At 42.0% G+C, this 15,385-nt stretch overlaps 2 protein-coding genes across 5 annotated transcripts; both read left to right on the forward strand.

The window, feature by feature from the left end:
- Positions 1–1,222: 1,222 nt before the first annotated feature.
- samd10a (sterile alpha motif domain containing 10a) lies at positions 1,223–5,474 on the forward strand. Of its 3 annotated transcripts, none has more exons than XM_049755917.2 (5): positions 1,223–2,000; positions 3,865–4,043; positions 4,580–4,748; positions 4,820–4,966; positions 5,364–5,474. In XM_049755917.2, the coding sequence occupies exons 1-5, from the start codon at positions 1,988–1,990 to the stop codon at positions 5,384–5,386; spliced, it is 531 nt and encodes a 176-aa protein (XP_049611874.1). In that variant the 5' UTR covers positions 1,223–1,987; the 3' UTR covers positions 5,387–5,474. The 3 variants fall into 3 exon arrangements, with proteins under 3 accessions (XP_049611874.1, XP_049611875.1, XP_049611873.1); XM_049755918.2 differs by having other exon boundaries at positions 1,225–2,000; positions 3,862–4,043; positions 4,820–4,960; XM_049755916.2 differs by having other exon boundaries at positions 1,228–2,000; positions 3,862–4,043.
- A 157-nt stretch (positions 5,475–5,631) lies between these two features.
- Positions 5,632–15,169, forward strand: uckl1a (uridine-cytidine kinase 1-like 1a). Of its 2 annotated transcripts, none has more exons than XM_049755913.2 (15): positions 5,632–5,818; positions 7,817–8,004; positions 8,169–8,275; positions 8,911–9,081; positions 9,428–9,499; positions 9,597–9,786; positions 10,708–10,769; positions 11,161–11,177; positions 11,514–11,612; positions 12,033–12,126; positions 12,370–12,432; positions 12,504–12,626; positions 13,338–13,445; positions 14,308–14,464; positions 14,796–15,169. In XM_049755913.2, exons 1-15 carry the CDS (start codon positions 5,799–5,801, stop codon positions 14,873–14,875), a joined length of 1,551 nt encoding a protein of 516 aa, XP_049611870.1. In that variant the 5' UTR covers positions 5,632–5,798; the 3' UTR covers positions 14,876–15,169. The 2 variants fall into 2 exon arrangements, with proteins under 2 accessions (XP_049611870.1, XP_049611869.1); XM_049755912.2 differs by lacking the exon at positions 5,632–5,818 and adding an exon at positions 7,235–7,368.
- The last annotated feature ends 216 nt before the right edge of the window (positions 15,170–15,385 follow it).

A 15,385-nucleotide genomic window follows, 5' to 3' on the forward strand; every position in this document is an offset into this window, starting at 1 on the left:
TTGAATTGTTTGATTTCTGTATTCTATTTTTTATTTTGTGTTCATTTATACTTTCTTGAAGATGATATGCTCACTCTGAGACATCAGGATTGAAAGAATTATAAAGTGACACAGATTGTCCTGAACAAACCTCATTTGGAAGCCACATGCCAAGTCAGAGGTCAAGGCACACTTCACACATTCGCTAAGAGGAGCAGTGTGTTTGCTGTCACCAGGCTCCTGCTGGCGTGTACACATCTGGACAACATGCACGCGCACACAAACACACACATGCACACTAGAGACTACTGTCTCTTTAAAAATCCTTCTGCTTAGTTCTTTCGAAGATTTTCAATATTCTGCTACTACATAGGGAAATTAATAATTTTGCCTATTCTTTGCCAGGCCGCTTTAAACAACGTATATAATCACAATCCTCACATCTAAGATACAATTTGAGGTCAGAGTATTGCCACATGTCACTACGACAAGCAGAGAAAATGAAAAGATTTTGGAGGGGGAGTCAGATCTATGTCCCAAGACTTATGCTCATAGTGTGCCGTATATCAGTGGTTCTCAATTAACAGAATGCAATAAATGATGTCAAATCTTTATTCAAATAGTGCATTCCTCTAGGGACCACTGTGTTGATGCTAAAACAAAACAATAATAAACTAATTCGTCCTTCTGCTTTAGGTCTATTAACAATTCTGATAGGATAATTACACGAGTAACATCTCTGCACAAGTAGTTTTTTTTTGCTTTCTGAAATAAAAATAAACTTAAAAAATAAACAAATGTGGAATTTAGGGGTACATATGGAAGTTTTGCGGAACTGACATTAGGGTAAAGAGGAGGTCCTTGAAACCATTGTCGGGTGGACCAAATATTTTTGAGAAACCTTGTAATGTATGTTGATTGCTGACTGAATAATACTGCTCCCTTGTATTAGACATGACTGCCTGCCAACTTGGCCTGCGTCTGGATAATGCCATGATTGTCTGCCTGCCTAGCCTGCGCTTGGATGAAGCCATGCCTTCCTGCCTGCCTGCCTGCCTGCCTGCCTGCCTGCCTGCCTGCCTGCCTGCCTGCCTGCCTGCCTGCCCGCCCGCCCGCCCGCCCGCCCGCCCGCCCGCCCGCCTGCCCGCCCGCCCTGTTTCAGGATGAAGCTATGACTGCCTGTCTGCCTTGCCTGCGCCAGGTTGAAGCCATTCCAAGCCTGCCTGTGCTTGGATGAAGTCATGACTGCCTGAATGAAGGCATGACTGCCTGCCATTCCTATGCCTTGGTAGTTGCTTGGTACCAAGATGCCACATGGTGGGGCCAAAGCTCTGCTCAATAGATAAGTAGGACTTCAGGTCTTTGGCACCATCTTGTGGCGTTCCAGAAAGCACAAAAACTGTGGGCAAGCAAATATTTCATCAAATAACGGAGGATAGAGTCCCCAAATATTTTTTCGAAGATGTCAATTTGCGAGTAGGACACTGCATACTTTTGTGAATTGTTTGGTGGTGTGCCATGAGACTTTTCAAAGTAAAATGTGTGCGGTTTGCATATGAAACCGGCGCAAGCATGGTTGGGTTTCTTCTGGGTACTCCAGCTTCTCTCACATGTGACGGCGTGCCACTTCTTTTATTTACCATCATAATAGAAGGCCTGCAGGCTTGCACAGTTGTCCATTACTTCAAGAGAAGACGCTTGGAATACGGCTTTTCATGCGCTTGTATGTCTGTCTTCACTGGCTGCTTTAATTAGAGGCCTGGGGCTTCACTTTCAGCTCCTGTGTGCGCTTGAGAAAGAGCCACGCACCCACACACACATCAATGTACGTCATGGTGTGAACCAGTCAGTGAAGATAGCCAGTGCGCGTCATTGCGGTCTGTTTTGGAAGGGCTTCTTGGTTGACTAGTACAAGAGCTGAGAGGATGCGGGACGGTGTCTCTGCTGCTGCCGCTGCTGCTGCCACCAGAGATCATGCACCAATAAATCCGCGCGGCGTGGAAGCACCATGGCTGTTGACGGTAGGCACATTACTTTATTTCATTAGGTACTGAAAGATGCATTGATAGTTCATTTGAAGGAACTTCATACATAATTTACTTCAACTCAATTGCACACAAAAGCCACGGTTGTTAAACTACTTTTGGACTTATTTTTAATGTGCATTTTTTTTTTCTACATACACTACTTTTGATTATGAAAACTACAATGGCACCTAATCCCCAACGACTGTTTATTAACTAAACATTTTTGTATATTTGATATAATTTAGTGATTAGAAATAAGTAAATAACAGTTAAGCAATATCACACAAGTAGGATTGGTGGTCAATGTTTTCCAAAGTCAAAGCAGATTTATTTTGACTAAACACAAACGATAAATCAATCTGATTTCACAAAGGATGAGAGTAGTCAGAGATGTATTAATTTTGAGACCCTAAAATCAGAAGATTTAGACAATCTTTAGTTAAAAAATGTCTCTAAACGATTACTTGATTATTAAAGTACTCATGGATTTTTTTTCGATTAATCAATTTGATTTGATACCTCTACATCACGTTGAAGATAAGTCTGTCCACTTTTCCTACATCCAAGCTAATGTTCATGAATGTCATGTTATGCTTGAAATGAAAATTCTAAAATGATGGTTATGCCATCATGCTAGAGGTGGTGTTACTTTAGGAAATTCAGTATATTTGTATTGTTGTGGTTGGAGTAAAAAATGGCGCAAAACACATGCTTTACTTTTAGATTGTTTTTTTTCGACTTGTGATATTTTTATATTTGATCTATATATTCAGATTTTTATGCTAAATTATTATTTTAGGACTGTAGGCCTTATGGAATGAAATTTTACGCCAATGTATTTTTCCACACATACTGTGTAATTGACACGAAGCGTGACCTTGACCTTGTCATTAGAAACAATGACATACATTTTGGACAGCTTGCTGGTAGTCATAGGTACTTGTTTAGTTTCTACTCTTGTGCACGACAAAACACTTTGAGGTGTCGCCCTCTCTTTATTTAAGATGCTCCAATTGCGGCAACCCACTTGGAAATGGCGGCATGTGTGTTCTTGTTTTGTTCTTAGTCACAAATGCATCACGTGTTTAATGGATTTACCAGCTAGTTTGTTTATTATGATTCCTATTTTACATCAAATGTACATTTTTATTTTCCGCAATGTTAGTTGTTGAGCTTCCAGGCCCTTTTAGGCTGTACAAATGCAAGAGAATTTAGACAACTGTTCCTAATGATCTACATCAGCGTGGAGAAGCAGAATGTTTACAACAGCAGCCTGAGGGGGACATAACAATGTTCTATCGTAAAGGATATTTGGCATGTTAGCCTCTCCTAATTCAAGTTACAAGACACAAACACTGGGCAAGAAAGCCAGCAAGATTTGCAGAAGATAAAAGATAAAGATAAAAGTCTGCACACCCCTGTCGCTTCTGAAAGGCTGGCCTGTCCTCTTTACAAATTCTCTTTAGTCAGTTCAAGATGGTACACACAAACACATCTGCGTGCAAGCCTCCTCCAAATCTGCTCCATCAATCAGTAAGGTTGCATTCTGTGCCAAGAGAAGCATGTTTACTGTATTTCCACATGTTCTTTAATTAGCCGATGTTTCTCAACCGCCTGCTGTTGAGCGGGCTTGGACGTCTGCCAACATGGCCTCCTCTGCTCGTGGAGAAACGGAGACATTAAATTACCCCTCTGAAAATGCTAAAACCAAATTCTTGACGGAAACTCAGATGAGTGTGAACAAGCGCGTACGGGCACGTCGTTCATGATAACATCATCGCACAACGACGGGCTGTGTTTGTGGAACGTGTGCAATCCAACGTTTATTATCTTTCCTCATCTTTTCTCTCTGTAGCAGCATCCAGTTTTAGTTTCTGTCGTCCAGCCGTGGAGTACAGAGCTCTGCCTGACGACTTTAAAGAGCAGCTGAACGCACGCACGGGCGGCAACCTGACCTGGCACGACAGCCGAGGCCAGAAGGCTGCGGCAGGTCGGGCGGTCAAGCTGCTGCAGCGACCGGGCGCCGACGCCTGCCAGGTGCAGTACACTGACATGTACCACTTGCTTTCCGAGATATTATTGATCCTTCACTGCATCCTTTTCTAAAAGAGGCAGACAATTTGAAAGAATAAAAAAATGCCGGCAAATGCGTCCACCGGCTATGGGTCGTTACACACAGCCTCTTTGTGAACACAGAATGGAGGCTGTTTTCTTCTCCGCGGGCTGGTGGGCTGCGCCTTTAAAGTAGCACAGGCTGTGGCTGCCGTACGATTTGCTCCACATAGCAGAAATGGCAAGATATCTGGTTGATTGTATGCCATTATTGATTGGAGGAAAAAATTTCACATAGCCTTTGTTAATTTAAATGGACCATCTCGTCACATTATCAACTTGAGCTGGTTTGTTTACGCCACACTTCTCTGTAGTGTGTCAAATGTATGTGTTTTTTATATGTTTACTTTAGAGGCACTTTAAAAAAGCAAAGTCAAATGATGTGATGGGCCACATCCGTCCGTCCCAGTGGCCCGGAGTTTGCCGCCTTTGGTGTTGACTGTTTTGTGCGTTGTGCACAGTATCGTTCCAGCGACAATTACAGCATCTACAACACCAGCCCGACGCAGCCCAGCTTGGTCCGACCGGTAGTTCTGTGGACGCAGCATGACGTTTGCAAATGGCTGAAGAAGCACTGTCCTCACAACTACCTGGCTTACGTGGAGGCCTTCTCCCATCATGCCATCACAGGTACACAATTTGTGCCATTTCATTGCAATTTGGTGCAACCTAAAGTGATTTGTAACTTTTGCCACGTCGAGGCCGGGCGCTGCTGCGTCTGAACAGCGACAAGTTGAAGAGGATGGGACTGGTGCAGGAGACACTCAGGCAGGAGCTGCTCGAGCAAGTTCTTCAGCTACAGCTTCGGGAAGAAGGACGCAACCTGCAGCTGCTCAGCAGAGGTGAAGGTCTGTTACCACAAATTGGGATTGTGCCATTTTTTATTTCAAAACACAGAAAACAGTGCAGTTCAAAGGTCAGCGTTGTAGGTATGACACGACCAAACCATAGCGCTCCAAACTACTAGCTTGATGATGTCTGATCTCAGTGATGATGAGCAATGCACTTAGTTCTTTATTACTCGGAATGTTGTGACAATCAAAACCCGTTTGCTCATGTTGTGTATTTTATCATGCTCATTAGAATTCAACAATGATTGACCGATCATCTATTAATGACAGAAATAGAGGGCCCCATAAATAACATTTTGCTTTGTGAATATTTGTAATGTCTGGTGAAGGCAATTGTTTGCGCTTATGTCTTTATTTGGCATCAAATGATGTTGAACTCTCCACTTTTTCTCAGGTTCCTTTCAAAAGAGGTCATAAGCGGACGACCAGAAATGTGGACGTTTTAAGCACTTCAAAGAAAAAGACATTTTGTTGGTCGTAATATTAAGTGCAGGTACACACTCAACAGACTGATGACAACAATCTCTTCTGTTGTGATTTATTATCATTTGTCTTTGTTGTTTTTATATTTGTATTTGTGGAAACCATATCAAAACCATGAACCTGAATCAAATTCAGCGTGTGAGTACGTTTTTCCATCCCTGATTCATGTATGACAATGATTGGAATTGACGTGGTGACGGGAACGTAGCACCAAACTACATTACCCATGATGCCTCAGTGAGAAAATTAACGTCCTTCATCGTCGTCATCTTCATCCACGGTTTGGAGCGGTCAACGCCAGCTTCGACTTCACATCACCTTGGAAACTGGAGTTCAGGGGAAAATAATGTCGTGCCGCTCGGACAGGTACCTGACGAAAATTACGTTCACCCTCTTCCCTAGAATTTCAGCCGTCATTTTGTTGTTTGGTTATTCGTACGTTCGACGCTCCAGCGGTGCCCTCGTACTGAAAATCAAGATATTTGCATACGCTCCTTCTAAGACAGCTCGCGTAGATTTCTTTGGGTCAAATACGATCTCTAATGTGTAAAATAATTACTTTTTCTACATAAATACAATTTGATGGTTGAGCTTAGCTCCTGTGGTGTCTCGTCACCAAAAGTAGGTAGTTGAGTTGATGACGGAATATATTGCGTCACTGTTACGTATATATTTTGTAAGTAAGTGAAAAGGGACAAAGGGAAGCGGTCTTCATTTTAGCAAGCTCGTAAAGTAAAATTAAACTCAATGGCGAGAAATATTGTCTGCAAACTGCAAACTGATGGAATTAAAACGGAACAGGCTTCAGGAGCAGTGTACGTAGTGGCCAGCAGAGGGCATGAGAGAGAAGGAATCTGAACAGATGTAATCGCTTAACAAGTAGGTATCAATATCTCTTAAAACAAAAATGTATAAAGGTAAATTAATAAAAATGTCGTGACTGTTTTTGTATGCAACATTCATCAGAAAATCAGCAAAAATGTTGATTTGTTAAGTAAAAGCAGATGTTTGAGAAGAACTTATTCAACACATCAGTCTGCTTTCCTGAAGGACTACAGAAATTGGAGAGGGTTTAACGTTGAAAGGCTGAACTCACAATATCAGTAACATGGTTAAACAAGGTCATTAAAAGATGAATCCCATATTAAAATAGTTGATTAATTTGATAATTGATTAGTTGTTGATCAATTTTTGCACTACTAATTAATTGAACTACTGCACAAAGTCACCTATTATGTAACATGGGTTTGTGACGTGTACATGCTGGATGTATGGCACTGATGAATTGCTGATGATTTTGTGTTCTAATACACATCAGTAAATAATCAATGAAAATGGAATACCAGTCTCTGTTTTAAGTGCTTTCCCGCCATCTTGTGGCATCTGTAGAGAACTACAAAGCCCACTTTAAGGGTTTTTCTCCATAGTTTGAGGCCTGCAGCAGCATTATGGCTATCGAGTTTTACAGTTTGTGCAATTCACAAGCTAAGTGAGCCGTGACAATTGATCAGTAGAAGACATGTGCCTTTTTGTTACTTCCAGGTGCTTCTATTAATACCAGCCAAGCAGCTCGTCATTGCTAGTGTTACACTGATCCTCTTATGGGTCTGAGACACACACACACGTGCAGATAGATGCCAAAGAGTAGTGAGGACACATGGGCGCTGACAGACCTAAAGACAGAAGCACCTAAGCTTCTTGAAGAGTCAAAATCAAACCAGACTACTTCATGACTTTGCTTGATTTTCCAGTTTACAAATTTGGACAAGGTTGAGGGTCCGTCACTGTTTTGAAGTAGTTGCCACAAAGACAAGCCCCATGGAGAATAGCACATGGTCAGTCAACATAGATAGAAGTCTGCAGGATTGTAGTGGAGCCAGAATCTCCGGCTGTTGGTCCCTGAGGTCCGACTCCAGGTAGGAATTGGCTGCGCTACTGTTTTCTGTGGCGTAATCAGGATTAGTTTTGTTTTAACATGCTGTGTAAGCTCTAAATAATAGAGAAATTATCTGTTGATCGGGTTGATGAGCATGCTGTTAAAAATGGGGAAGCTTCACAGAGCAAAGGGGACCGGCATCAACAGTACTTGATCTAAGAAACAGATATGTAAAAGAGAGTACAAATAGCAAAAGCAAAGTCAATAGCAAAAGAGCAACCTGGCTGATTCTTATGTGAGGGTAAAAGCAGTTTGGACGGACGGATGGATGGATGGTGGTGTAGCGAGGAGGAGGATGACAGGAAAGCGGCCAGTGACAATGTACAGTTTCATGTTTATACTGTTTTTCAACTCTGTTGCTTCAGATGCTGTTGTGCACAATTTGATACAAGCTGACAAAAGAACGTGCGTTCATGTGTGTTTTTTAGCGGGAGCAGCGACGACTCTTTGGACCGGCTCTTTCCCCCCGCCAGTGCCCCTCGCAGGAAGAGCGCCACATCCCTGAGTAAAACTGAGCCACCCTTGCTTCGTACGGGCACACGCACCATATACACTGCCGGTCGACCTCCCTGGTACGACGAGCACGGAGCACAGTCCAAAGAGGCCTTCGTCATTGGTACGATGTGTTAGTAACCAAGTACAAATACTTTGCTCTCGTTACTTTGGTAAGAAAGACTCAAACTTTATGGATGATGACTGCAGCCACTTTGCTCTTCTCACGATGAGCACTATGTAACTTATAAAAGATGTATTTTGTGTTCACATATATTTGAACGGCAGGCTTATGCGGGGGCAGCGCCTCAGGGAAAACCACCGTGGCCAACAAGATCATCGAGGCTCTGGATGTGCCCTGGGTAGTGCTCCTGTCCATGGATTCCTTCTATAAGGTGACGTTCCCGGACAGTGTCTGTATTACGCTGTATTTGCCTCAGATGACTTAGAGAGAGTCAACCCTGGACTGCTCGCCTCAAAGCAATCGAAATATTTCTTTGTCTCCATCTTGTGGCTTAGATTTGTGTGATTGTAAGTGAATTGAAACTTAATCATGCTCAATTCACGGCTGCAAATTTTCTGCACTGTCAATATGAACTAATGTCCTGTTTTGGAATGAAGGTATGGAAATTAATTTTTGATCAATCAAAATGGTAATCAACAGATTAATCAATTACACTAGAAAACAGCAACCTTTAATCAAAGATGGCTTTATGTGTCCCTAAATGTATTTTTGACAGTCTTAAAAAATGTCAATATTTTTTTCTAGCACATAGGGTTTTTGACATCTTTTCAAGTTTTGGTTTTAAATTTAACATATAAAAGCTTTCTCAATTTGGAGATTACCATGTGTTGTAATTTATACTTATGAAATTTCACAAAAAAAGTCACCAGCTGCCTATTATTGTTATTATTATTATAATTATTACTATTATTATTATTTATCTGTGGTTAAAAAATTGGAGACCAGTGTTATTGAAATTGGTCTGGCTTTAAGCACACTCTACTTTTGCATGTTGTGTTTTGTCAGGATTTGTCTCCTGAAGAGCAAGCCTTAGCGGCAAGCAATGACTACAACTTTGATCATCCGGGGGCCTTTGACTTTGAGCTGCTGGTTGGCACTTTGCGCAAACTCAAACAGGGCAAAAGTGTGAAGATCCCCGTGTACAACTTCACCACACACAGACGACAGAAAGACTGGGTGAGCTTGCATCCCAACTGGCCAGATCATACAGTTTGTTCATTAAATCTCCAGTGAGATAGTCAAAGAAACTATTTGTCACTTGCTGGAGAATTGAAAAGATTTTCTCAGGGTTCTAATAGCATGTCTGTGGTATGCTTTCATCCAAAATAGTTCAAGATTGAGAATTATAGACATACTTTTACCACATATTTCTTGGAATGAAATAGTTTAGTGGCAGATCTCATGCAGTGAGCGTGACTGCCCTCTTCCTGTCCAACATGCTGCTGGCCGCTTAACAACTTCTTGGAGCATGTTTTCAAAGCCAAGTCCTCAATGTTGTCTCTGTTGTGTCTGGTTTCTGCAGAAGAATGTCTACGGCGCAAGCGTGATCATATTTGAAGGAATTATGGCGTTTGCAGACAAACATCTTCTTCAGGTCAAGCGAACGAAAGCACAACTCCATCTCGTGTTGATTGAAAAACAAAGTGAAGCTCTTTTAAGCGTCCCTTGGCCTTTGCTCGTCCCGCCCGCAGCTCCTGGATATGAAAATCTTTGTGGACACGGACTCGGACATCCGGCTGGTCCGCCGCCTTCGTAGGGACATCACGGAGCGCAGGCGAGACATGGAAGGTGTCATCAAGCAGTACAACAAGTTCGTCAAACCGGCATTTGAGCAGTACATTGAGCCCACCATGAGGCTGGCCGACATTGTGGTCCCCAGAGGTCAGAATTGCTACAGTTTCCAACATTTTTTTTTTTTTTGGCACTTGCCACACTTTTTGGGGAAAATAATCATAGCAAATATAAGGAGTGTCATTTATTGGAGTTATCAAGGGTCCTTTTATCATAGAAATACTGATGTATATATAGCCATGTTTTTTTGTGTTAAAAAAAAACAAATTCACAACACTCAAACTGCTTGACTGATTCTGTCACGTGCCGTGTCAGAGACGCTTTCCGGCAACTTCCCTCAGCCACACCCCTTCGTTGTCGTCATGTCTGTCACCTGCTCTCTCTTGTATTTAAACCCTGCCCGTGTGTTCCTCCGTTTTGGTGTCTACTGTTGTATCCCGTCTGTGTCTGCACCTCGTGTTCCTGTCCTACTCATTTATATTCCCCAGTTTTGTCTGGAGGCTCACGGTCAGAATCTGTTCCGTGTCCGAGTGGACTTTTGTTTGCTGGCCGTGAGTCTCTATCCCGTCTGTCTTTGTTGCCCACCTTCCGCTCTTCCAACTCCCTTTTCCCTTCAAGAAATCCCGGTTCAAGCTGCATTTGGTCAAAAACTGAAAAACACAACCTACTTAATAATCTCGTGAACCAATAGTGACAAAAAGGTAAGGTTCACCCCCCAGTTTAAATTTTTTTGCATTTATGATGATGATGATGATGATGCAATGTGTATCTGATTTTATTTGTGATTGCCTGAACAGTTCATTTGTGATTTCTTTCCAATTCGACCGGGTCGTTTTCCTATGTGGTCCTAGGTCGGATATGTTTTTGAGTTTTTACAATGTGACCTACTGACTAACTAGTTGGGAGGGAGAGTGACTGTTTTGATTGTCCGTGAATCTGTGAAGTTGTTTTGAGTGACAAAACAAGAAATGTAAGTTACTGACTGTACTTGTCTTTTCTCGTCTCTTCAAGGTGGTGGCAATATGGTGGCCATCGATCTGATAGTCCAGCATGTGCACAGCCAGCTGGAAGAGGCAAGTTATGCCGTTTGACATTGTGGCCCCATCTAGTGGAAGGAAGGCTCCTCAAGTCAAAACGTCACAGAAGACTTGACAAAACTTATATTGTGGCCAAATTATGCTGGGTGATCGAAGAACTCTCTATTTTAAAAATGTTTGCTTTGATTCCTTAATTTTCAAGCACTTTAAAATAAGGAGTTTGTTTTCAATTGTCTTTTAGATACACAACATGCACTCAAAAAGTTTCTTGAAATATATAAGATTGGGACCACATTTTATGATTTATCCAAAGCTTTTAGAAATGCACGATTACCCTAGGTGTCATATCGTTGGCAGATGAAAGCAACTTTGAGCTATTTTCTCTTGTCATTTTCTCTGTCCCATTTGCTACTTTCTCTTTACGCAGCGTGAGCTCAGTTCCAGGTACGCTGAATTGTATTTTCACTTGACATCGTTTTGGTGTGCTAAGTAGATACACAATCATCGGGAACATACATAAATGTCATATTGATTTGGGGGTGTGTCATTTATTTCAACTTTTTCTTTAAAAACAATTACACAGGTCTGAAATTATTTAGGATTTCATTTAGATATCTCGATTCATTCACTAAAATCTTTCTGTAAGTTGTGTTGAATGTTCCCTTTTTATATCTGTCCTGCTGTTTATTTCCCGTACACAGTTAAAGTTGAACCTGTCCAAAAAATGTCTATCAATTGTAATCTTTTTTTTTTTTTTTTTTTTTTTTTTTTTTTTGTCAGGGCGCTCCTAGCATCCGCCCAGCAGACGCAGACATTGCCGCAGATGCTCAGTGTGTTGGAGAGCACCCCGCAGGTCAGAGGCCTCCATACTATCATCAGGTAGCCCCACCCACTTGCTCCGCCTCTTTTTCTATTTTTGCTGCAGAACAATTTGTGAACCAGAATACTTTCTGATGGCAAAAATTCATTGGACTGAAAATGATGACAAAAGCTTGTCTATGATTATGCCTCCTAGACTGCAAACTAACCTCAGCTGTACAGAGCGCACTCCATTCCTGCGTCAGAAAAGTGAATCTGGATGATAAAGAGCAGAAATGACAAAATGGAGATAGCATGAAATCGTTTGGTTAAGAAATGTTGGCTCCACACGACGTTTTTTCCCTTGTGTGTCACTTCACAGATAAATTAAATGTTTTGTTTAGGTTCAATCAAAGATCACTTGAGCTTTTTGCCACCTGGACGTTTGTATGACATCATGGTAAAAATTTCCTTACTAACATTCATTGTTCTCCCCTGCAGGAATAAAGAAACAAGTCGAGATGAATTCATCTTCTACTCAAAGAGATTAATGCGTCTTCTTATAGAACATGCGCTCACCTTTTTGCCATCACAGGTGTGTCGTTGATATCTAACTACAAAGATAGTTGACTTATCATACGTGAAAGTGTCTCAGTGGGTGGTGGGCGGAAACCGATGTGTCCAAACTTGGTCAATTTCATATTGTTTCACAAATTGATACTTGATACAAATTGAACAATGTGTACATTTTTTTTTGGTTTAGTTTTTTTTTTCTTCACTGCTCTTCTTGACATGCTTGACTCATGCATGACCATAAGTGGGCTTTTTGCTTTGTCAGCCATGCAAGGTCCACACTCCCCAGGGCCACGAGTACCAAGGCCACAGATACGGCGGCAAAGGGGTGAGCAATGTCCTCCGGCCAAAGAAGCGTGTTTTCTACGGACGTACTGACATGCCAATTCATGCCCGCAGATCACCGGCGTGTCCATCCTGCGGGCTGGAGAGACCATGGAGCCCGCCCTGAGGGCCGTGTGCAAGGACGTGCGCATCGGCAAGATTCTCATCCAGACCAACCTTGACTCAGGCGAACCGGAGGTAGGAGCCTCCATTAGTTTACTACTGGGGTTGCAAGAACAAACAGTTCATTCCTCCACATGACGTTGATTGCGCAATTGCATCGCTTATATAAAGAAACATTTTTCTTGATGGACTTATGTTCTGAACTTGGAGCTGTCCAACCATGTCTGAATGGATCCTCGACTTGATTAAAAAAGGTGTGGGGGGGTTAGGGTGCAGCTGGTTGTTACCATGACCACCTTGAGCCGAATCAGTTTATGGGATGCTAGAATTAGTGACAGGAGAAACAGAGTATTGACGCAGCCGAAGAGAGGAGGAAAGGAAATGTGTAATTTGGGGTTGTTGGCTGGTCAAAGGGGAAAAAAAATAAAGATGCATTGATTATGGTCCTCAATTTTCTTTCAAATTTACACTATTTCAAGCAAAATAGTGTGATACCATCAAGTGGCAAACTGTGGAATTACTCCTAAAATAAACGGGAAACTGTATTGAAAAAATAGAGGAACCCACAGTGGAGGGGAATTTACTGTGTTCCACAAGCCACCCCAACCCCCACCCCCTTTGCAAGCCTATTGGGCACCAAGCGAGCTAATCGTCCAATCGCGTCTCAAGAACCCCGTTAAACAAAAGACGAAGACTTTTAGTGATCCTTTCTCTCCACGTGATGGCTTTCTCCTTGGCAACTACCGTTCCTGCTTTTGTTACCATGGCAACCCATGTCTTTCCCAGCTTCATTACCTGCGTCTGCCCAAAGACATCAGCGAAGATCACGTCATTCTCATGGACAGCACCGTGTCCACCGGGGCTGCTGCCATGATGGCTGTTCGAGTGCTTCTGGTGGGTTCGCCCAGTCACACGCACACAACACATTCATATTCATGCAGTACACCACCACAATATTATGGCCACCTATGAGCCCTGACAAAGATGACAAGTCATTTTTTGACACAGCATAAGCATGATTAATCCTTGTGACTTGTCAACCTGTATTTCATCATCGTGTGGGCTGTGCCTACTATTTGTCCTTATGAAGAATCAAAATATTACACAGTGCACTTTTGCGGAATTCTATTGATCTCATTAGATTGCAAGTAGCATGCAATGCAGTTTACTATGAATACATAGTCCCGGACATGACGTGGCATTCTTAAATTGCGACTGGAACAGTTTAATGGTATTTTCATTTGCTCCAATGAGGAAAGATCATTTGGGATGGGTGTTTTGAGCCACTAGCATGATCGCGGCAAAACTAACTTTATATCATAAGGCAGCATTGGATACAAACATAATGGCAGAATTTTGTTAATCACTGGGGAAAAAAACATTTACTGAATTTACTCTTATTTCTGAAAATGGTTGAAGTGAAGTCTTCTGGATACAGATAGCTTTTTTAAAATGTCTCTGGAGCCAATAGATTTTATATTGTGCTACCACTTGACAAAATACAATTGAATAAATTCAACTCATTTTTTTCAGAGTCGAGTAATAAATGCTAGCTTGCAGTATTAATCACTATAGCGTGACTGAGCGGTACCTGAATAAATAATACATAAAAAGAATAATACATCAAGTTGCGTACATTATACTTATGAATGAGAACAAAATCAGCAAGAAAAGGCAGCAGCATTGTACAGAATGTGTCTAGTTTACTAAATGTGGAGCAACAAAAAAAACCACTAGATAGCGTGTGTGCATGCAGGACCATGAAGTGCAAGAGGAGAAGATTCTGCTGGTGTCGCTGCTGATGGCTGAGCTAGGTGTGCATTCGGTGGCCTACGCTTTCCCCAAAGTGAAAATCATCACCACGGCTGTGGACAAAAGCCTGGACCACTCTCTGCACGTCATTCCCGGCATCGGTAAGACGTCACCCGCCGCTTTCTTAACCACTGCTTGGTAGAGATCAGCTCCTACACACGTGACCCAAACACGCACTCCTAAAATTTTCAGGCAAATGGGGTTTCCGATGAACTGAAAATGCACCATGACCTTGATAGGCCAACTTAATTTAATTGTCTGTACATTTTTGAAAACACATACCCAACTGATAACTGTTATATGATTTCTTGTAGAGCAGGCCAGCTCCATTTCTAAATCTTGAGTCAGCATCTGTTGCTCAAATTTGCCGTTCTGAAATTCAGTGCACCAAAAACAGGCTATTGGGTATATATTGTGCTTGTGTGCTTTCAGGGGACTTTGGGGATCGTTACTTTGGCACAGATGGATTTGAGAAATGCTCTGAGGAGGACCAGGAACAGAGGCCACACTGATGCGCCAAACAACTTTGTGGTGTGTTTTCATGGTGGTTAAATGGTCTGAACTCTTGGTCCAGTGTTGATTTTTAATAGCAGGTGAGATTGGGTCAACCTGTATACATCTTCAGGAATCTCATGACTTTGAGACTGCAGCAATCTCATGACCGTAAGCAATAACAGTGTTAATATTAACGGGTTTTTTTCCCCAGGGATTCATTGTAATAACTTTCCACTTGTATTTTTTTGTGTTATGATTCTAAAATGTTCATACTCTGCTTATTAAAGTTGAAACATCGTCAAGGGCATAAAGACTAACTGGTAATGATCAATTTCCACATTTCACTAGCAGGGGCTGGGAATTGGGTGATATTATTTAAAGTTTTTGTTGGTTTAGTTTTCCCCAAACTAAACCACAAGAAGACATTTTTCTTCATAAACATAGTGAGCGCCATGGACTACTGGCTCTCTTGTCTCCAGCTAGCAGTGCCAACTAGGCCCTAGCACCGTGACATCATCATGATGTAT

The sequence above is a fragment of the Syngnathus scovelli genome, chromosome 2, assembly GCF_024217435.2.
Source record: "Syngnathus scovelli strain Florida chromosome 2, RoL_Ssco_1.2, whole genome shotgun sequence".
NCBI lineage: Eukaryota > Metazoa > Chordata > Actinopteri > Syngnathiformes > Syngnathidae > Syngnathus > Syngnathus scovelli.